General features: G+C 42.5%; 1 protein-coding gene across 2 annotated transcripts in view; it reads left to right on the top strand.

Moving 5' to 3' along the window:
• Positions 1–22,715, top strand: part of EYA2 (EYA transcriptional coactivator and phosphatase 2) — a 970,866-nt gene that overhangs the window by 490,286 nt on the left and 457,865 nt on the right. For both annotated transcript variants that reach the window (XM_044089920.1, XM_044089919.1), the window contains exon 5: positions 13,561–13,694. In XM_044089920.1, coding sequence (XP_043945855.1) covers positions 13,561–13,694 — 134 coding nt within the window. The remainder of the gene's footprint in view (positions 1–13,560; positions 13,695–22,715) is intronic.

Raw genomic sequence — 22,715 nt, 5'->3', positions numbered from 1 at the left:
GGCCAAATACTGGCCAAATCTTTTCCTTTCAAAGCATGTCACTGTGAATGCCTCTAGTCATTGGCACTTTGTATATTCTGCTTTAGCTGGGGAGGCAGCTATCTTGTGTCCATTGTTGGTTGTAATGCTGCAGACAGTAGGAAAAGTGCTCATGACAACATTTTTAGGGGATTTTCAGAGTTCCAGTGCTGTCTACACATGTTCAAGTATGTAGAGTAACATAATGACTGGCCACTCTGCAAGTCAATGAAGGGTTACTGTCCGGAGTAGAGGAGACTCATGGAATGTCTAATTCTAGCTGGCCCATGGAGAGCCACACATTATTGGGCACACATGCTTTTGACTGATGTAGGATCTACCTACATAGGTGTAGGATTGCATCTTTAAGGAGTATGATTTGATAACAGTGCAATGCCTAATGCATGAGCCTGATGCTGTAGTGTGCATCACCCTGGGTGCTAGGGTCCTGTTTCCTGACATCAAGTATGTGCCTGCCTGCAGCCTTTTCCTTGCCTGTTGCATCGGGTCAGCACAGGATGTCATCTACTGGAGTTAGGAACAGGGGATTCTCCTTTTCTAGTTCTTGCCCTAGGATGGGAATTCTGAGAATGTTGAATTCCTTTTCTCTGAAACTGACATTGATGATGAGACTTCACTTCCATGAGAGCTCCTCTCTAGGTAATCTCTCCTTTGGAGAAATATTCAGCCTTATCAAACTGTATATGGACAGGTCGCTAGCACTTCTTTTCTCTCTGCTCCTAAAAAAGACTGATACTCTCTACTGTCATCCGGTAGACAACATCCTTACTAAGCATCCCAGGGTAGATTCCTATGCGGTCACGGCTATCAAGCATATATCCTAGAAACCATAAATCCTTCCTACTTACCAATAGTTGAGGAGTCTATGTTTGAGATAGGCTAGACAAAACTGTAGTGAGCTTTGCTGTTTTGGTTCTTCATCTCCTTACCTACCAGTTCCAGATCTCTCTTGAGGATCAGGTTCTGGAGAAAGCTAGGAAAACTCTGCAATGCTGGTGTCAAGAAATCAGAAAATGCTGCTAGAATGGCTTCCTCAGTGAGATTTTACACAGCTCATTGTAAGTCTGACTGATTATGCTGATGCTACTATTCCAAAAGGTGTAGGAATATGTCTGTAGTAACAGACCATGTTTTAGACTCTCCTCCTTTAAGGATGAATTGAGGCAAGACTTTTTGAATGTCATCTTTATTGGATGATTTCTGTTTGAGAAGGCTTTTCAAGGCCTGGTGAAAAACCTATAAATTGAAAACAGGTGCTAACTGCTACTGAGGGTTTCTGGAGAGCTCCTGGCTTATTCTTAATCTTTTCAACCATCCCACTTGCCCAAAATGAAACTGTCACAATGGATAAGGAGAGTACCCAAGTGTCACCTAGTTTTTCTTTTCATCCTAGATCCACTTGTGAAGCCTTCTAGGAGGTCAGCTTCAGAAGCACCACTACAGCAGTTCTGACTCCTTCATTATTACCATAGGAAGCTGGTTCTCCACATTTGTTCTAACTTAGAGAGCCATAATCAAGGGCTGTAAGATCTGAAATGCAATTTAGGGTGGACAAAATTTGGAGCTATTAGGTCCTCCCCAATAAATAGTTATTAAAGAACTATACTTCCTTAGCAGATATTTTGGAACTTGGAGGCATGCTGCTTCACAAAGCAACTGTAGAGTCAGTTTCCTCTTTTGGACAGAGGCAAAATTTTCTGCTAATACTTATCCCTCTTTCCATAGATGGCAGGAAGGTACTGTCCTTCCTGTACCTCGGTGACTTCCATGAGCACATCAGACATGTCAAATACTACATGGTGACTTTTCGAGAAGTCATGCCTCTGCAGTCAGAGGGAAACTGGATGATGTTGCTGAACATAATAGCTTATTTTCTAGAATACATCATGACAGGTGGTTCCTCCCATTAATTATTCTTGGTGGGACTCAGTCTGAGTTCATAGTGTGGCCATTTGAACTATCTTTTGCACTGAGAGTGCTTGCCATGGAGGCAGATGCCTAACAAGACAAGAAACAGCTCTCTTTTTGTGCCTGAATGAGAGACTCCTCTTGGCTTTATTAAGGTAATTCTTGGTAGCAGCTTAGGTAGTTCTGTGGTTATAGGCCCTAGACAGTAATTATAAACTAGGAAAGATCTCTGCGGTCCCAGCACAGAGAATTTTCTTTATCAGGGTTAAACTCTCTCTAGTACGGACTTTGCTTCCCTACAGAGAAGAACCAATAAGTCACAGCCCTATTAGTATGGAGATATGGACTCCTCTACATCTCATGGGCCTTATTATTGCTGTTATTTTTAGGTTCATGGGTGTATACTAGGCTAATGGCCACTAGGGCCTTTGTATGCCTACCCATATAACCCAAATGTGTCCCACAAGTTACACCTTTTAGATGTTTATATAAGGGGTGATTGTTGGTTATGACATGATTTACTGATTGCCTCCATCCATCAGAGACACGGGCACCAGACCAGCGCTGGATTTTTGATTTCCCATTCAGTGATCCAAGTTACACTTAAATAGGATTAGGAAGAGACTTTGTTTCAGTTGGCCCGGGAGCCTTTGCAGAGAAATGGAATTCTCTGAGATATATATCTGTCTCTCCAGCATGTCCTATTTACATTGCAAGCACAATTTAAGTCTTTAGATCTAGTAATTCTTAGGTTCATAGGTGGGTACTGGGCTATCTGCCCGAAGGCATTTATAAGCCTAGCCAGAATGTGTTGGCTTTCGCCATCCCCTTAGATTAGTTCCCTGTGCTTCTGTCCAGCAGAGCCACTGAAGTGATCCCTGAGGTAAACTTTCTGTTTCCCATCCACTTGTCAAGGTTTCTTTTGAAGAGTGTTAGTGAGGAGCTCTGCCTAATGTAGATTGGGATCTTGTTCCAAAGCATGGGAAGTCTCTGGGACAGGAATCTATCCCTCCAGCACGTCCTATTTATTGTTGTGGTAAGGTGTAGATCCCTAGAGTGTGTGGCTCAAGGGGATAAGGTTTTCTTTAGGTGGAGCATGTCCATCAATTCTGGGTTGGACATGGCCTTGTGTGTCAGGCAGAGATCACCTCTGAGTAGGCGGTATGCAACCGAGTACAACTGGAATTTCTTCAGTCGAGCTGCATAGGGCATCTGTTTGAGGCCATTGATCCTCTTGGTGATGTACCTCTGTGGTCTTTCCAGCTGTTGCAGGTGTCTTCTAAGGTACATCCCAAATGGGGCATTGTACTCTAAGATGTGTCTGATGAGTGATGAGTAGAGGGGCACAATGACCTCTTTTGATCTGGATGCAAACCCTTTTGTGATTAGGTGGGCTACATAGAAGGATTTTCTAACCACTTGGCAATGTGATTATCAAAGGTGAGATTACTATATACTTGGGTCCCCAGATCCCTTATTATGTCTTCTGTATTTAGGGGACTGCCACCTATGTGGTAGTTTGTGGGTACTTTGTTTTTTCCAAACGGGATGATTATGCACCTTTTGGCATTTAGCTTGAGGCCATGATTTTGACACCAGGTATCCGTCTCAGTGAGACCCTTTTGGAGGATGTCTGTGTCAGCCAGAGAGTCAATTATAGCCCCTAGTTTACAGTCGTCTGCTAACTTGGTCAGCCATAGTCCTCCTGTGCTTGCCTGTACCTCTGAGAAGTATATGCCGAACAGGAGGGGTCCCAGGACCAAGCCCTGGGGAACACCACTTGTAACTGGTTTAGAGATGGACCTAGCCCCCATGACTGTCACCATGTGGGTTCTGTCAGTGAGCCAGTTGGAAACCCATCTTGTGATGTAGGGTTCGGATGCTGTTTGTCTTACAGATGTGCAAAAGATTCATCAGAGTGGGGTCCAGGGATGAGCTGTATTTCAGGCATAGATCACCTCTTAGTAGTTTATTGAAAACTAAGCATAAAGATAGGGCTTTGAGGTAATCCACATAGGACATTGTGTTTATGCCCTGTATTTCTTTTAATAAGGAATCTTTACAAACATTCCAGTTGCTGCATATGTCTGGCAGGTACATACTGAAGGGGGCATTATACTCAATGATGGATCTGATGAGGGCCAAGTATAGTGGTACAATGAATTCTCTGGACCTAGATGCCATTCCCTTACTTATAACTTGATGCATGTTGGTTGAAAGCCAGGTTACTGTCTACATGTGTTCCCAGATCCCTGACTATTAGGTCAACTGTTAGATATGTTTTATTGATGATGTAGTTTCCTGAGGTGGCCAGCTTCCCAAAAGGTATGTAATGCATTTCGTGGTATTAAATTTTAAGCCATGACTTTGGCACCACTCATTTGGCTGTGTCAGACAATCTTGTAAAATGTTAGTGTCTTGGGGAGATTCTATGACTGTTCCCAGTTTGCATTCATTTTCTAACTTGGTCAGCCAGAGGCCTTTGACATTGGCCTTAACTTCTAAGAAGTAGATGTCAAAGGGGAGCGGGCCCAGCACAGAGCCTTGAAGGACTCCACTGGTGACTAGCATCTTTGAGGAGGGGGTCACAACAATCTTATCTGTGAGTGAGCTAGCTATCCAGCATGTTATATAAGGGTTTATGCCTAATTCTGTAAGCTTAACAATGCCTGAGTGGGGTATTGTTTCAAATTGTACCTGCTTTAGCCAGGTCAAGATAGGTATTATGCACTGTTTTACCCTCATCCATTGCCTTGATGACCTCCTCAAAGAAGTCCAGCAAGTTCAGTAGGCATGACCTTCCTTTGACAAAGCCAGACTGGGGTGGATCCCATACCAGAAGGTCTCTTATTTCTTTGGTGTTCATTTCCATTATAATGTTTACTGTGGCTTTGCATGTAAGACCAGCCAGGCCAATGGGTCTGTAGTTTCTGGGATCTGTTGATGGTCTGCCCTTATGAAGAGGGCTGACCATTGCAGTTCTCCATTCTCATGGTATGAAGCCTGTTTTAAAACTATACTTAAATAGTAACTCCAGTGGCCCTGATAGGTCATATTTTAGATTATTCAGGAGGCATTCAGGGATATTATCAGGGCCCATTGAGGCTGTGTTCTTGGCCTTAGTAAGTGCAGCCAGGATATGCTATCTATTTGTAGTCAGAGGAATTATGTTTGAAGGTATTTCTTGGGATGTGGCTAGGGTGAGTGGGTGGTAAAGTCAGAAGTGAATTTGTCAGCCAGCAGATTCACTATATCTTCTGGCTCAGCGAATGTGACACCATTAACCACAAGTTCAGCACACTACTATGTGCTGCCTTTGAGGTTTCTGACATTGCTGAAGAAGGCTTTATGGTTGTCATTTACCTGGGAGGTTATCTTGACCTGAACAATGGCTATATTGGACTTAATTAGCACTCTTAGCTGCCTGTTTATTTTGATGAGAGAGTTTTTACCTTTATGAGAGTTACACTTCCTGATTTTGGCCATGAATTTTTTTCCTGTTGTATAATTGTTTAATCTGGGATGCTAACAGGGTGATTTGTTTTTGGAGTTAGTTTTGGGCTTACTTCTGGTAGGTAGCAGGCTCTATACAGCCACTGACATGATTGTAAAGAGTTTCTATGAACAATTCCGCATAGGCTGCTGTGTTTTCTGGGTTTGGAGGGGCAGTGTATTTTGACAAACTATCACTTAATAAAAGGTAGTTTGCCTTGGAATAGTTACTAACTGTTACTGGGGTTAATAAGTTGATTTTAATTTCAAAGGAGATAGCTTTAAGGTCAGACCTTGCCACGGAGAATGTAACATTGGGGGTGGTGGAGTAATCTTCCATATTTGTGAGTATGAGGTCCAGTATGTTGAAACCTCTAGTGGCTGTGTGTACTAACTGGTTAAGAGTGTTTGTAAATACAAAGCCCATGAAACTGTATACCTGCAGATTTGGGGTCATGTAGGCTTCCAAGTCTATAGAACAGTAATTAAAGTGTTAGGTTGGATGGTTTGTGTCTCCAGTAGGTTTAAGTAGGCGCTATGACCTATAGCTTGCTAGGATATTGTATAGTATTTTATCTATGGCGACCTGCACATGGAGAAACTCCAGTGCATCATCCTGTTCAGTCAACCTAGAAGTATGCTTGTTATTGATGCATATCAAGACACCTCTTCCTTTAGTCTGTGCAGCTACTGGTCTAAAAATGCAGAAGGCATTGAAACCCTGAACTGCCAGGGTGCTTTCTGCAGCCTTAAACCATGACTCAATAACTGCAGAGATGTCTATATTTTCCAGGATGAGAAGGGCTTGGATGGAGTTGAACTTTTTGTTTAGGCTCCTGGCATTCAGCAGTACCACCTTGAAATTCAGTTGGGTTGATTTTGGTATGTTGGTAGGTTTGCCAATTTGGCATTGCCTAAAAAAGGCCGTATGAGGAAGGATAAAGTTTTAGCTAGTATTCAAAAGCCTAGCAGGGACAGGTGCAAACAATCCTTGGCAAAGTACCATGGTCTGTTAAACAATTTTTCCCATGCTAACAAATATCTGATCCCCTTAGAATGACACCAGCAACTCAGCTAATTGTTAAAATCAATAATCTCTTGTTTGTATTGTGGAATCATCCCTAATGTCCCATTCACATATCTACAGATAAAGGTGATTCAGTGGACAACAGCATATAGAGGCTAGGATCCATTAGTATTCACCAGAGCAGAGCCAAAACTTTCTGATCATTTTGTCAGGGTTGTGCTATTTATCAAAAGTGGGATTTAGAGATATACATAGTTATTATGGAGCTGAATCCCACTAAATGCACCAGCACATCTATGAATTGGTCATCTAAGCAGCTGGTGTAATTATGGACATCAGCCCAATTGAGCAGACTCTGACAGTGTAACTCTAAGTTGTGCAAATGCAAGTGAGCCCCTAGCAGTTTAAAGCAAATCATGGTACACTGTGCATTGCCTGTAGATGTCAATGGACACTGTGCATTGCCTGTAGATGTCAATGGCTTAGGTGACTGCTGTGCTCAGATGCTGCAGAGGTCAGGTTTCTATGAATCATCATACTGTGCAATTTTTGTGTCATCCATGATGCACAGGAGTCTAATTTATATAAACTGTGCCCAGACTGACTCATTTGTTTGAGGCTCAGAAATACTGAGCAGTCCCTCATCTGATCACTTCTAAGTTTAGCAAAGCATTTATGAAATACTCTCTTCTGACACACTACACAAGGCTATGTGCAAATGATTAGAAACCCTAGCCAGAGACTGTAGTCATTACACCCTTACAGACTTTTGTTAGGGAGATATCTCTGTCGCTGGGCTCTGAAGTGGTAGAATGTAACCATCACTGCCATTGTGGGGCTACTCATCCTTCAGATCTTAGTGGATGCTTCATGGGCTACCTGGGGGGGGGGGGTCACCTGGGCTGCTCCCCAGAACTGGAAAATATGGACACTATAAAAAATTATTTCACACAAGCCTGTTCAAACTAAAAACAGAGGTATCATTTGTAAATATCATTGCTTCAAGATTCTTGCAACTGGGACTTCTTCTGCAGAAAGCATAATGTCTGACTTCAAGAGCTCAGTGCCCTTCTGTCTTCTGACCAGGTGGACGTCAAGCCCTTAGACATAAGGACAGTTGTGGAATATAGTTGAGACCTGCCAATGCCATTTTAGATCCTCTCTGCTGCAGTACACAGTGTACGTTTTGCCTTTTTTTGCAGCACCTGTATACAGGCATTGTTCCACCTGCTGTGACGCTCCATCAAATAAGTACGCACATCATTGGGGAAAATTTGTGCTTTTTTGCTGATTGGTTTTATTGTTTCTAATAATGATTAGGTGCCATAGGTGGATGACTGGTTAGATAGATTAGGGTATATCTTCCCATAAGAAAGAAAGAAAGCAGATGCTGTTGCAGTAGACAAATCCCACACAAAGACTTTCATGGATTGTCCATTTTTTGTTTGGGCCCAGAGTGCAATGCTGAGAGTTACACAGTCTGTCAAGGTTTTATGGCAGAAATTCTTAGGAGAAGGGAGCAAGTTCTGCAAAACTATTTAGATCTGTAGAGACTCAAGATCTTGAGTCATATTGCTATGGCGTCTTCCATTTCATGCTTGACCAAGAACATTGCCCCTAATAAGTTATCAGATAAGCGACTTAAGGAGAAGGTTTTCGGAATTCAGGCAATGTGACAACAGTGCCTAACACCCTTGCCTTTCTTGAGGATGTGAGTCCTGGTGAGGCACATTCACAGCCTCTGGCCCTGGTGTCTTAGGATCTAAGGCCTCTAGTGAAGCCCCTTTGAAGGCTGCTATTCCTGTGGATCAAGGTACTTTGCAGCAAACCAACAGCCCTTGTGTGGAATTTGGACTAGCCATCCCACCTCAGGTGCCTGCAGCTGAAGTGCATTTTGTTGTCTCAGAAGGGACAGACAATGAACCAACTATGCTTGTTTAGGTGAGGGTATTCAGAGTAAAGGCATCGAGTCCATGGAATCATATCCTCAGTTCTTAGCCTGCAAGATGGCAATCCCACAAAAGAAGACTCAGAAGCTCAAATATAGGCCATCTATCTTCACTTGCAGTTGCCTTGACCACAATTAATGAGTGGGTTCCTCCCACCCCACAGGCTATTCATCAGGAATGGATTTTCTTGGCTGAAGCATTCCTTCAGGTCCTGCAGGGCCTGCAGCCAAGTTCCCTTTCCTAAGAGGAAAAAGGGATCCTTCCACAGAGATGGAATATGAAGTGAAAGGCTTAAACGACTCCTCACAAATGTCTTCCGCCTTGATTGTGACACAGACACTAATGACACTATGTCCTCTACTTCAGCCATTGGAAAAATGCCATCTGAATGCGCTCTTTGTACAATGAAATAGCACTTCAAACAACATGCAAAAGAAGTATCAGATTCCCAGAAAAGGTATTTTGATTTACTGGGTCTGGGTGCCCCTGCCAGTCCTAGGAGCTCTAAAGAATTCATTAGCACCCTTCAAGGAACCAGACAATCAGCCACTGCTCCTAAGAAGCTTAGTAGGTGTTATAAGGTCAAAAGGTCACACAGGTCTCTCTACAAAAACCTATATCAGTTAAAGAAGTGGTATCTATCAATCCAGAGAAAGGATCAGAACTTGTACCTCCTCATAATACTTTTCTCAGCGATACAGAAAACAGAGTGCTGAACTGATGTGGGAGGAAGGTGTACACACCTGCCTTCAGATCCATTCACTGTCAGATCGATATGACTAAATTTTCTTCATGGACGAGATGAAGGAGAAAATTGAGGAAGTGTCTGTTAGGGATCAGAGAGTAAAATTATTGGAGCTTGCTTAGGCAGTGCTAAGCACTCAAGTGATCAAATCTGGCTATGATGCTGTGAATGCAGCATCTGGGGGTGGCTACTATGAGGCTAGTAATTAAAAGATGTACCTACCTGAGGTTTCAACCCCTGACAAATAGTGTAAAAACTGTAGCACTTTAATGCACTCCTGGATAAGGATCTGCTTTTTGGAATCCAACTGGTTGTTTTCAAAAATATGGAGGAAAGAGGCAAGACTATACTGTCAATGAAACAGTTGTTTCTCTCTTTCATGCTTAGGTATGATAGGAATTAACTATCTAAGGCTAGGGCTTACTTTTAAAGGCGAGGAAAAGGAAACAAGCCAAGGATAAAAAGGACCAGTGTAAGAAAAAAATGCCAGGAAGACCAGAAGGGGGAAATTTGGGTTCCACAGGGCCCTTTGCCAGCTAGGAAATAGTCATGAACATGTGTAACACCTCCTTCCTCCACACCATCTCAAAAATTAAACACTCCAACCTGCTTCCCTACCCACATCAAATGCCCCAAAGATAGCTGGAAGGGTTACACAGTGCATCTCACAAGGCAAAAGGTTGTTTCAGATATCTCAGGGTTATAAACTACAGTCCGTAAAATGTCAAACAATTTCAGTAATTCCATCTGCACAAGGGAGCAAATGTACCTAGTCCCTTCCATCTTACATGAGCTTTTACAACTAGCAGTCATTGAACCTGTGCCAGAACAGGACCAGAGCAATGGGTTCTACACTGTACTCCTCCTAGTGCCCAGAAAGGAGAGTCCATGGAGGTCATCCTGGACCTGTCAAGCCTAAAGACCTATCTTAAGGTTCCAAAATTCAATCTGCTTGTATCCCATCCCAAGCCTTATTATCAATCTCATTTCCATAATCTCTTATGATTACCCTGTATTTTACAGATGTCTGTTTTCATTTATCCATTCAGCGACACCACAGGTATTTTCTCAGATTAGAGGCATGGGGTTCCTGCTGTCAGTTTACCTCCTTGCCCTTTTAATTGGCTATTGCAGCTAGGATTTTTATAAATTGTCTTGTTAATTTAATCTGTAATTGATTATTGCAGAACCCAGTGCATTCATATTTACCTCTACTTGGACAACTGCACCATTTGGGCATTATCCAGAAGGAGGTGGAGATAGCCTTCCAATTCATCATGAAATGTTTTCAACACATAGACTTTCTTCCAATATCCCCAGTTGAGACCTCACCCATGAAAAAAAAATCTGTTCCCTTGGGCCTTTACTGGATTCCTGCACACATAAGGCCTATTTTCCTCCAGGCAGGGTATAATATATAGCTCAATACTCAAGCAGATGACTCTGGAAGCAGTAGTTACAACCAGGAAATTCCTGAGGCCACTGAACTTCATGGCATCCATTGTTCTGATGGGTTGTCCTATACAGATTTCAGAACTCCAATGGTACCTGAGAAGTATGTAACATTAACATTTACTGTCCCTGGAGGAGATTATTGGTATGATAACCTGCATCTTCAAACAACTAGAGTGGTGGTCCAGTCAGGTCAAACTAAACTAAGAGGTGCCCTTCATTATAAGAACCCTACAATCAAAGAATGACCACAGATTCCTCAGACCTAACTTGGGAGGAATGGTCAGGTGATCTCAAACTACAAAGGGGTTTTGGATGCATATCAAAGGAAGGCACCCATAAATGTAAAAGAGACGATGGCCATGATACTGTCACTCAGAGCTTTCAAGCCCTTCTGGAAAACAAGGATTTGGCAGGTGACAAGAAGCAACAAAATCGTCAAGCACCTTTTTCCTATTTTACATAGGATCAAATGTCATATCAATGGTTTCCATTATTTCCACTAAGAGCCATTCTCCTACTTTCTTGAAAGTTATGCCTGTCTGTCCCAGCTCTTCTCAAATACAATCAGTCCATCTCTTGGCTACACATCTTTCCCTTTTGTCTTTTTTTCAGTCTCTCCCAAATCTACCTTATTAAATTGGGCTGCTTTGACTTCTGCTTTGATGTCTTCATGTCTTCACCTTTTTCACGGTGTGCATCCTACTATTTCCAGCACTTCATCTCCATCTGCTCAAGCTTCCTCAGCTGCTCTACTTTCAGTGCCTAGGTTTATGTGTCCTACAAGAGGCACTGCTCACATCACTGTTTTGTACTCCTTATTTTTCAAGTGCTCTGGAATTCTTATGTCACATATTACCCCACATACTTTGTGCCAACTGGCTACAGCACCTCTGATTCTAGCTTTGATCTCTTCATTCAGACTTCCTTTATCCTCAATCACACACTCCCAAATACTTGAAGCTGTTAAGCTGTTCCACTGTTTTCCCTTCTATCTCTTCTGATTTTCCTCCATTTACTGCTATGACCACTATCTTGTTGTTCTCATTTTCATCCCATGTACCTTTAGATTTGCAACACCACTGTTGTGTTGTACTTCAACAAATAAAGGAGGAACTCACTCCTAGCCCTTGTGCAGGCTGGCCATGACCACTTTGGAGATAGCTGTTCAGTCCCAGATGAACCTAAAGAAATATTAAACAGGGACATCTTTCTTCAGATTGTTCACAGGTAGATTGTCCCAGAAATAGACCTGTTTGCCTCTCTGAGCAACAAACAGCTCATAAAGTTTTGGTACAGTAAATCTCAAAAGGAAGCTTGGGAAGTGGACACTTTCTTCTTCAAATGGACAGGCCTCTTTCTACATGCATTCACTGTGATTCCCCTTCTCCCAGGGTGATCCAGTAAGAAAGGGAAAAGGAGATAGCAATGATCTTAATAAACCCTTTTGGCCCATACAGCCTTCATTCTCATTCCTCATTCAGATGTCCAGGGTGAATCCTAAAATGCTGCCTTTGCAAACAGATCATCTAACTCAGAAGATGGGGGCTCTAGTACACTCAGCCTAGAGACATTGCTGCACTCTTGCCCTTTAGGTATCAGTTCACCAAGGACATGTAAAACGCACATAAAGAGAACTGGAAGCCTACCACAAGGAATTCTTACTTATCCAAACTGAAGAGGTTTTCCCTCTGCTGCCTCAGGAAAGATCAGAACCCTGGCACTCCACTGGCTTCCATGATTCTTCAATACTTAATTGAGCTGTTAGGGACATATTTCTCTATAAGGGCTTATCTCTCAGCCATTTCAGCCTGCATGCTTGTTGAATCCCTCCCAAACCCAAATATTCCTATAGCCTGTTAAACATTTCCTGAAGGGAATCCTTCATCCAAGACTACCTAGAAAGACCACTGTTCCCTCCATAGGTCTTGAACTGCATTTAGAAGAACAAAAGGCATCCCACTTTCTGTCCCTGTTTCCCCCACCCACCCATCCAATTTTCTAACATGGAGACCTGCTTTGTTAGTGGCATCGCATTAGACTGAAAGATTTCAGAACTACTACCATTCATAAGCAGAGAGCCCTTCTTAGTTTTCCATAAGGCAGGGTCAGTCTTATAACCATCCCCACTTTTATTCCAGCAGTCCAATTCAATGTTTTCTTCTCTAAACCCCACCCCCCAAAAAAAACTCTTTATTCCTTAGATCCCAGTCAACTGAGATACAATAAAACCAAGAACACTGGAATCTCAGCTTAGTTATTTGGAAAACTAGTTTCTAAGCAGATAATTTATAAGTGGCTTATACACTGGATTTTGTTGTGTTACTCTCATCCTAGAAAGAAGTTAGAAGTGACTCGGAGAGCCCAGGGCATCAGACGTATAGCAGCTACTGTGGGCTTTCAGAAGGGTCACAGGCTACTCTTGAGGCACCTACTTTGTCATCAGCCCTACCTTCACAGTCTGTATATGCTTGATACCCTACTACAACCTTGTCTCTGTGTTCCTTGTATCCCAGTACATCATTGTATTTGTCCTTGGTGCCCCAGTGTGCTAGGCTCTGTGTGTCAGTGGCACCCCAGTATGTCTTACTCTGTGTCCCTGATGACACAGTATGCACAAGTGTTTGCCACTTTTACCCCAGTATGTTCTCGACCAAGCGTCCCTGATTGTCCAATACACACTAGTCTGTGTGTCCATTCTAGTACAGTATACGTTAGTGTGTTTGGTCCAGGTACTGCAATATGCCTATTCTTTTTCATTTGTGCCCCAGCATACCCCAATATGTGGGTCCTTAATGTCCTTGTATGCCTTAGTCTCTGAGTTTGTATGTCCCTGGCTGGCAGGAATTTTGCTGAGCTGATATAGAGCAGAACAAATGATCACTTTTTTTCTTGTCATCTATATGTGCTGACACTTTTTATTACCCGTCCTGTGCTTCTGTTTGCAGGTCTTGCCCTCATAGAACACCTTTCACCATCATGACTTCCTATGGACAGACTCAGTACAGCACAGGAATTCAACAGACTGCTCCATACACCACCTACCCACCAACTGCACAGGCTTATGGGATACCTTCTTACAGTAAGTAACTCTTTGTTTACAAAACTGTTTAAGGCAGTGACCCAACATTGTTAGTCCATATTTTCAAGGAAGCAATTTCTGTTTTGATGTTAATACTGCACCCTGATTCCGGTGTAAAGGCTAAATGAATGAACAAAGTGAACTACGGTTAAAACCAGTTGAACAAAACCATGTCATATCATTGTGTAAGATCACAGTAAGATCTTCATTGATTCTTTGATTAGCATAGCTACAGAGTGAGAGAAACACAGACAGATACACAGATATGTAATGGTGATATCTTTTAGCTGGATATATTTACATGTTTAATAAATACACATAAGCAGTAATTTTGTTTTTACAAAATTAGTATAAATAAAATACAGTGTCATAAGGTCATCTATGGCTGCTTGACCCAGGTTTGTTTATATAATACACATACAAAACAATCCATAAAAAAGTAAGCTGCTACAAGAATTAAGTGAACACCATGGCATATTCCAAGGCATGAAACCAAAGACTGAATGCTCTTATGGCATGGGGATTATAATATGTTTTTTCATCTGCATTCCACGTGCTAGCACAGTAATGGAAACCACCAATTTCTTCCCTTTGTTTTCTACCACAGCAGCCCGATTTTCAAAATAAGCACAGTAGCCCTCATCTGTGTATTACAGCAGGATATGGGCTTTGTCATGGTCTAGAAACACTGAGGGAGGTTCCGTTTTTATCCTTTGTTCACTGCTTTCCTCCTACATATTATCTTTTTAATCCCTGTTGCCACCCTCCTCCCTATGCTCATTGTATCTGAACAGCCTGCTCAGCAGTTCATACCGTTTAAGCCATCACCATGACCCAGATGGATAAAGCTCTACCTACAGCCCTGGTTCAGTTAATGGCTTGGATACCTGATGTATTGTCAGGAAGGAATGGGTTTGCTCATCCAGGAGAGGAGGGAATTTGTCTAGACACTCTGTGGGGAGGCCTGGTCCATAATGTGAAGTATCCCTCCAACATAGGTTCATAGGTTCATAAGTAGGTACTAGGCTATCTGCCCGAGGGCATTTTTAAGCCTAGCCAGAGTGTGTCGGCTTTCGCTGCCCCATTGATTAATTAACTGAGCCTCTGTCAAGCAGAGCCAATGAAGTGATCCCAGGGGTGTATTTTCTGTTACCCATCCACTCGTCAAGGTTTCTCTTGAAGAGTGTTAGTGAGGGGCTCTGCCTGATGTAATTTGGAATTTTGTTCCAAAACATGGGGAGTCTCTGTGACACAAATCTATCCCTCCAGCATGTTCTATTTATTGTTGTGGCAAGGTTTAACTCACTAGAGCATGTGGCTCGCAATGACTTGGATTTCTTTAGGTGGAGCATGTCCATCAATTTTGAGTTGGACATGGCTTTGTAAGTCAGGCAGAGATCACCTCTGAGTAAGCGATATGCCACTGAGTACAGCCAGAGTTTTTTCAGTCGGGCTGCATAGGACATATGTTTGAGGCCAGTAATCCTCTTGGTGAGGTACTTTTGTGGTCTTTCCAGCTGTTGGAAGTGGCTTGTGAGATACATCCCAAATAGCGCATTGTACTCTATGATGGGTCTAATGAATGACGAGTAGAGGGCAATATAACCTCTTTATTTCTAGATGCGAACCCTTTAGTAATTAGATGGGCCACATAGAAGGATTTCCTAACTACTTTGGCAATGTGATTGTCAAAGGAGAAATTACTATCTACCTGGGTCCCCAGATCTCTTATTACCTCTTCTGTATTAAGGGGGCTGCCACCTATGTGGTAATTCATTGGTGTTTTGTTTTTCCCAAACAGGATGTCTATGCATTTTTTTGGCATTTTGATTGAGGCCATGACTTTGACACCAGGCGTCCATCTCAGTAAGGCCCTTTTGGAGGATGTCCGTGTCAGCCAGAGAGTCAATTATGGCTCCCAGTTTGCAGTCATCAGTGAACTTGGTTAGCCATAGTCCTCCTGTGTTTGCCTGTATGTCTGAGAAGTATATGCCGAACAGTAGGGTTCCCAGGACCGAGCCTTGTGGGACACCACTTGTGACTGGTTTAGAGTCAGACCTGGAGCCCACTATTCTTACCGTGTGAGTTCTGTCTGTAAGTCAGTTGGCAACCCATCTTGTGATGTAGGGGTTTATGTTCAGGCTGGTGAGTTTTTCTGTAATGCCCAAGTGGGGAATGGTGTTGAAAGCCTTGATAAGGTCAAGGTAGGCTCTGTGAACCACCTTACCGTCGTCTATGGCCTTGGTGACTGTCTCGAAGAAGTCAACCAGGTTTAGTAGGTATGATCTGCCCTTAACAAAGCTGGGTCGGGTCAAGTGTTTGGAGGGTTCTCAATGTCTTTGTTAATGAGTTCCATGATGCTGCGCTCCATAGCCTTGCAGACCAGGCTAGTCAGGCTTATGGGGTGATAGTTGCCAGGGTCAGTTGTGGCCCCTCCTTTGTGGAGAGGAATAACCATTGCTGTATGCCATTCTATGGGCACGTAACCTGTGGAGAGGCTGAGGTTGAACAGCGTGTTTAGGTGGGGGGTTAGTTCGTTCTGTAGTTCATGCAAGATGCAGCCTGGGACACCATCTGGTCCCACTGATGCTGTGTTTTTGGCTTTTGAAAGGGCTGTTTTCACCTGTGCGTCTGTGATTTTTGGAACACTACACTTTTCTGGTATTGTTGTGGGCCCTTTTGGAGGTGAGAGGGGGGTGAAGTTTGCACTGAATCTATCTGCCAGGATGTTGGCAATATCAGTAGGTTCAGTGTATTTTGTGCTATTTTGTATTAGTTCAGTGCATATCTGCGAGTTGCCACTTAGATTCTTAACATAGCTAAAGAAGGCTTTGTGGTTATCTTTTGAATCCTTGGCTATTTTTCTTTCGAAGTTAGCCTTGGATGATTTCATGAGGGACCTTAGTTTCTTACTGATATTGGTCAGGGATGTCTTTTCTTCTTGGGATTTGCTTTTTTCTGAACTAGTTTCCTCCTTCTATTGTATAGCCTGTTTATGGCAGGGGTCCACCAAACTGGTTTCCTTCTCTTAGAGGAGTGAGTCTTGGTTTTGCTAGGGATGGCATGATCCATGCATCTTTGTAGGTGCTCATAGAGTGCATTTGTAAACGTTTCTGCATCTTGGACAGCATTATCCTTTGGTGTGGGGGCTGTGAAACTTACCACCTCTGTCTTAAGTAAGGTGAAGTTTGCTTTAGAAAAGTTTTTTACTGTAGTTTCTTTAGTTGGGGGTGGTGGTGGGGTGTGGACATCCAGAGTGATTAGTTTATGGTCTGATCTAACCAGTGATGGGATGACCTCCGGTGTGGAACACCTGTCACCCATGTTGGTGATGACCAGGTCCAATATGTTTTCACCTTTAGTAGAGGAGTTTACCAGCTGATCCAGGGCATTTGAGTTGATGAATTCCAGGAAGCGCTGGGCCTGGGAGTTTGAACTTGAGCAGTTTTCCCAGTGAATGGTAGGGTAATTGAAATCAACCAATATCAGGGTGTTCGGTAGGACCTTCATATTTTCCAGTGTCTCCAGAAAGGTGGAGCGGTGGTCCTGGGTCATGGAGGGTGATCTGTAGCAGGCCACAATTTGCATTGCAGATTTGCCCGATGTTAGTTGCATATGGATGATCTCAGAGGTATCATGCTGCGCCACTAACCTGGAGGTGTATGTATCCTTGACGAATAGGGATACACCCCCTCCTTTTGTGTTTCAGTCCGTTTTCTGTGGCCAAAACATATGGTATGAGTTGTGGCCTGGTAGTGCTGGGGTGCTCTCTGGAGCCTTGAACCAGGTTTCAGTTACTGCAAAGATGTCGACATTCTCCATACTTTGGAGTGCTTGAGCGTGTGCATTTTGAGATTTAAACTGCTGGCAATGAGTAGCATAACCCTCAGTTTTTTTGTTAATTGTGCTGTTTATGGAGGTGGGTTTGACTTTTGAGCCTTGCCTAAAAAAGGCACTATGGGGGCAGCAAGAGCTTTGGCCAATATTCAAATGCCTACGGGTCACAGGTGCAAGCCGTCTGTTGTGAAGCAATGCGGCTTGTCGAGCAAGTTGTCCCAGGCTGACAGACACTGGATCCCCTTTGAATGACACCAGAAGCTTAGCCAATTGTTGAAATTGATCATTTTTTCTTTATACTGAGGTATCATTCTTGTTGAGGGTAGGATGCTGCTCAGGGTCAAGGTCATACCAGCCTGGGCTACATGATCAGAGCGCTCTTCCATGTCTCTTTTCTTGTAGTCTAGGGAGGTATGTCTCAGGTCATTCACATCAACATGAGCAATGACAGAGTCATATTTGTACTTGTTCTGGAGTGAGCTGAGTGCTTGTGTTATGTGGCGGATTCTGGCTCCCGATAGGTAGCTAACAGTAACCTTCTGCTTGTCCAGCCTAGCGAGTGGGACATCAGTGTGTCTGACTATAGAGTCACCTATTACTAGTGTGTTAGGTATGTTATTTTGCCTTAAGGGCTGTGATTGTGCAGCAAACTGATTTTGTGTTTTATGTGTTGTCTGGTTTGTGATGGGAGGTGCAGGTTGTTTGGGTGTCTGCTTTGGAGGTCTCTGATGCTTTTGCAGGTTTTTATTTAGAGTCTCTGAGTATGATTTTGTGTATTTATGTGTATTTTTTGCCAGTGCTGTTTTAGTAGGTCAGTTTGCGGCTGGAGGTGTTGTGCAAGTGTTAACCTTTTCCTCTTGACTGTCTGTTCCAGTCTTGGGTGGAGACAGCTTAGCTTCCATTTTGGCTGTATAATTGCATCTCTCACATATGTTAGTGTGTTGTGGTAGGAGGAGAGGGTTGTCTGTGTACATGAGACAGTTGTAACATTGCCTCAGGATTCCAAGATTCAACAGCTGGACTGGAGAATACACCTGAAATTGCCCTTTGGTCATGCCTGAATAGTAGGGTGAGCTGCTTAGTCGTTTGTTTGTTGAGGGGTGAATGAAGAGCCTTGCCCTGCTGGGCAATCAGTGTCAGGGTATATTAGTGCTTGCTATTAGATCTGAGCAAGTGCTGGGCTGTAAGATGCTTTTTGAGTGCTTAGGTTGAGAGTTAGACTAGTTTCAAGGGAAAAACCGAAGAGGAGACTTAGTGGAGCCAGGAATAATTTAACCGTAGCTAACCGGCACTGCCCAGTGTGCAAAACCGTGCAAACGCAGTTTTTATAGTAGGGAAATGAAAGAGATAGAAATTAGCCCAAAATGGCCAATAAACTACTAACTTCTGGGCTGGAACCACTCCTCCAGGGACAGATAGGTTGCTCAAAGCTCCCCTCTCTCACAGGTGAACAGAGAAACTTCCTTCTATCCAAGTAAGGTATGGGCAACTCAGAAACTAGTATCATAACCCTGTTTTTTTGAAAGGATAATGCAAAAACAGTAAAAAAATACACAAAACAGCTTTAAACAACTACAAACGATCAGAAAAGGCTATCACACTTTAGTGTGCAGCCTACAACAGTTAAACAAATTATTTAAACAAAAAACAACTTTTTAAAAGTGCAGGCAGTCAAATAAGTACAATATGTGAAAAAAACAAGCGTTTAAATCACAATAAACGCTAGAAAATCTGCGTTTAGGTGGAAAACAGAGTACAGCAAGAAAGTACAGAAAACTGATAATCACTCCAACGTCTCTCTTCTAAGCTGGAAGGCTTGTATCATTTTAAGGCTTTCTAGTGCTACCCAGTAGGTTAGTTACAGGAAAGATGGGAAACAAGCGCAGATGTGGTCTTTTAAACAAGAAAGTTGAAAGAGACGGACAAGCTGTCCAAATGGTCAATAAACTACAATTTCTGGGCCAAGAACCTCTCCTCTCATGGTAGACAGGCTACCTAGTGCTTACCACTCCCACTGATAAGCTAGAAGGTTTTCCTCCAACACAAAAAGGCTTGCGGGGCTCAGAAGCTTACTAACAATCCTGGATACAGCAACTCTGTATCTGGACTAGGCTAGTTATAGGAAAGGTGGGAAACAAGCACAAGTGTGGCTTTTAAACCAGAAAGTTGAAAGAGATGGAAAAAAACTGCCCAAACGGCCAATAGCTACAATTTCTGGGCCAGGAACCACACCTCTTGTGGTAGATAGGCTACCTAATGCTTACCACTCCCACTGATAAGCTAGAAGGCTTCCCTCCAACACAGAAAGGCTTTGGAGGCTCAGAAGCTTACAAAGAGTCCTGGATACAGCAACTCTGTACCTGGACTAGACTAGTTACAGGAAAGGTGGGAAATAAGCGCAAACACAGGCTTTTAAATCAGAAGGTTGAAAGAGATGTAAAAGCTTCCCAAAGGCCAATACACTATATCATTTCTGGGCCAGAAACCACTCCTCCTGTGGTAGTTAGGTAACCTAGTGCTTACCACTCCCACTGATAAGCTAGAATGCTTCTCTCCAACACAGAAGGGCTTGGGGGGCTCAGAAGCTTACCAACAGTCTTGGATACAGCAAATCTGTACCTGGACTACACTAGTTATAGGAAAGGTGGGGACCAAACACAAAACGGGCTTTTAACCAGAAAGTAGAAAGAGATGGAAAAACTGCCCAAACGGCCAATGAACTACAATTTCAGGGCCAAAACCCACTCTTCCTGTGGTAGATAGGCTAGAAGGCTTCCCTCCAAAACAGAAAGGCTTGGGGGGCTCAGAAGCTTGCCAACAGTCCTGGATACAGGAAGTCTGCATCTGGACTTGACTAGTTACAGGAAAGCAGGAAACAAGCTTAGAATTTTTTTTTTTTTTACAGAAAAGCAGCTAAAACAGCAGTAAATATAATTAAAATTGCAGTGCAGGCCAGCACCCCCGAGTGTGTAGCAACACTACGGCAAATACAGTTCAAATAAATGCAATTAAATTTACAAATGACTAAAAAACAAGTGCAGAAGACAGTAAATTAGAAGGCTACTAACAAGCAGTAATAAGTGCAGAGTAAGAGCGACTGAACAGATAGCATGCAGAAGAGCAACTAATAAAGTTACAGTAAGAACAGCTGAATAAAATATATATAATTTTATTTTTTTTTTTTTTTGAGGGAGGGAACATAGCAAGATTAAGAGGCTACAGGGGGTGTCCTTCCCAAATGCTCTCTTTGTACACAGTAGGAGTGCCTGAAATCAGAATATGATCTCACTGCACTCAGTTGAGTGAGCAAATGAGATGGGCCCAGAAGGAGTATCCAAATACAAATCTACAAGAGGGGCAGGCAACTTCAAAGCCACCAACATTAACACAAAACAAGAACAGGGTGGGTGGGTGGAGAACTAACTGTAGAGAGACAGCCACAACTTCAGTTGAGTTAATATTCAGTGAAAAACACAAATAAATAAATTAAATACAGTACTATATGAAAAAGAGCAGATAAAAGTGTACTTAAATTCACTAATACATCCAGTTGATTTCAGGTAGATGTTAGCAAGCCAAAGCTCTGATATTAAGCAGAGATAACTCAAAATGTACCACTTATATAAGGCAAGACAGAATGTCAGTGATGAGGTGAAACTACCCCCCACTGCTATCAATGGCTACACAGGTAGATGTTAGCCGGCCAAAGCTAACATAATACATAAACACAGAGGGTGCTATGAGGCAGAGCTTTCAACTGTACTGAATTCCTCGGAATTCCCAAGTTTTGAGGTTAAAATAATGGGGTGCCACGAATTCACGAGTAGCCCCTTTAAATCACGATTTTTTTTAATTTATTTACAATTTTATTAGATAACACGGACATCATCAATGTGCAGGGCGTGCGTGATGACGTCAGCATCGTAAAACCATGCCTGACCCTGGCCCTGCCTGCCTGCAAGAAAGCTTATAGAAAAAAACAAAAGTTATTTATTGATGCAGGCCCTCCCATGACTTGTGGCAGCTAATGAAAAAGGACTTTGCATCCAAGTCAGCGTCAGTGCTGATTTGAAGGAGTGGAGAGCCAAGATTGGTTACAGCAGCAGTATCACTATTTTCAAATTGTTCATTCATTTATTGGCATGTTCTACCTTAGTTTCAGTGAAGGTAAAGCATCAACCCAGAAATAACTTTAAGTCCAGGATTACTCCATAGTTTCTGAAATGAAGGCGTCTACTTGATGAGTGGCCAATTTTGTAAGGATGGAGGAACGGCTCTAAGGACATTAATTTATGTACACAAATGTCCTAGGTAATGGGGTGAGGGGGGTGCTATTACTAAAAAAGTGCATTTTCTTATTTTAAGTGACTGTGATATTTTTCTTTCTAACCTACAGATTGTCCAAAGCTTATTTAGTCTTTCTTGTTTTTAAGCATGGGTTATGTAATGTATTGTACACCAGAACGTGCAACTGCATTTACTTGGAATACTGCACTTGTCTTCGGTTTGTTTTACTTTCAGATTGTAATGTCAAAAACACTTAAGCGCTTTCATCCTTAAATTCAGGACTTCTTCTGAAGTTCTGAATGTAAGGATGAAAGCGCGTACTTTTTTTGACATTAAAGTTTAAATTTTTAACATTGTTTTAACTGCCATGGTTTCCTTGTACTGTTTTCTTGGCTTGGTATCGTTTTTGTTGGTTTATTGTTTTTTTAGGCATTCACCTTTTTTGTTTACTTGGATTCTTACTTTCAGATTTACAATGAGTAATAAGTTACCAGAGAAATTAACTTTGCTGCCTTATTAGGCTTGCTTCTGTGGTTTGGATCCTGGCTAGTGTGCCTTGTGTGTTGGGTATGGTTGTATAGGTTGTATGGGTGGGTGCGCTATTGTTCAACAGCATTGCCACAAATGTAATTTACTGTTTGGCTGTCTTAGTTTGCTGCAGGGAAGCAGCTTGTGTAGGATTAAGCTACCTGTATTATTTTTAATTTAATGGTATAAATATGCCTTTAGTGCATTATTTCATTCAGCAATATATCACCATTTTGTTGTACATTTCTTTGCAAATAAAAATGCATTATCATGCCTCTGCTTTGGTCTGGGTTCATCTAAATCGGCTTTTCCAACATTGTTTATCTGCCGGTTGATGCTATAACTTTAAAACATTCTGTGTCTTATTGT

Source organism: Protopterus annectens, chromosome 12.part0 (genome assembly GCF_019279795.1).
Source record: "Protopterus annectens isolate FY-2018-M chromosome 12.part0, PAN1.0, whole genome shotgun sequence".
In the NCBI taxonomy this organism is placed as follows: Eukaryota; Metazoa; Chordata; order Ceratodontiformes; family Protopteridae; genus Protopterus; species Protopterus annectens.
This window is presented reverse-complemented; position numbering and strand designations above follow the sequence as displayed.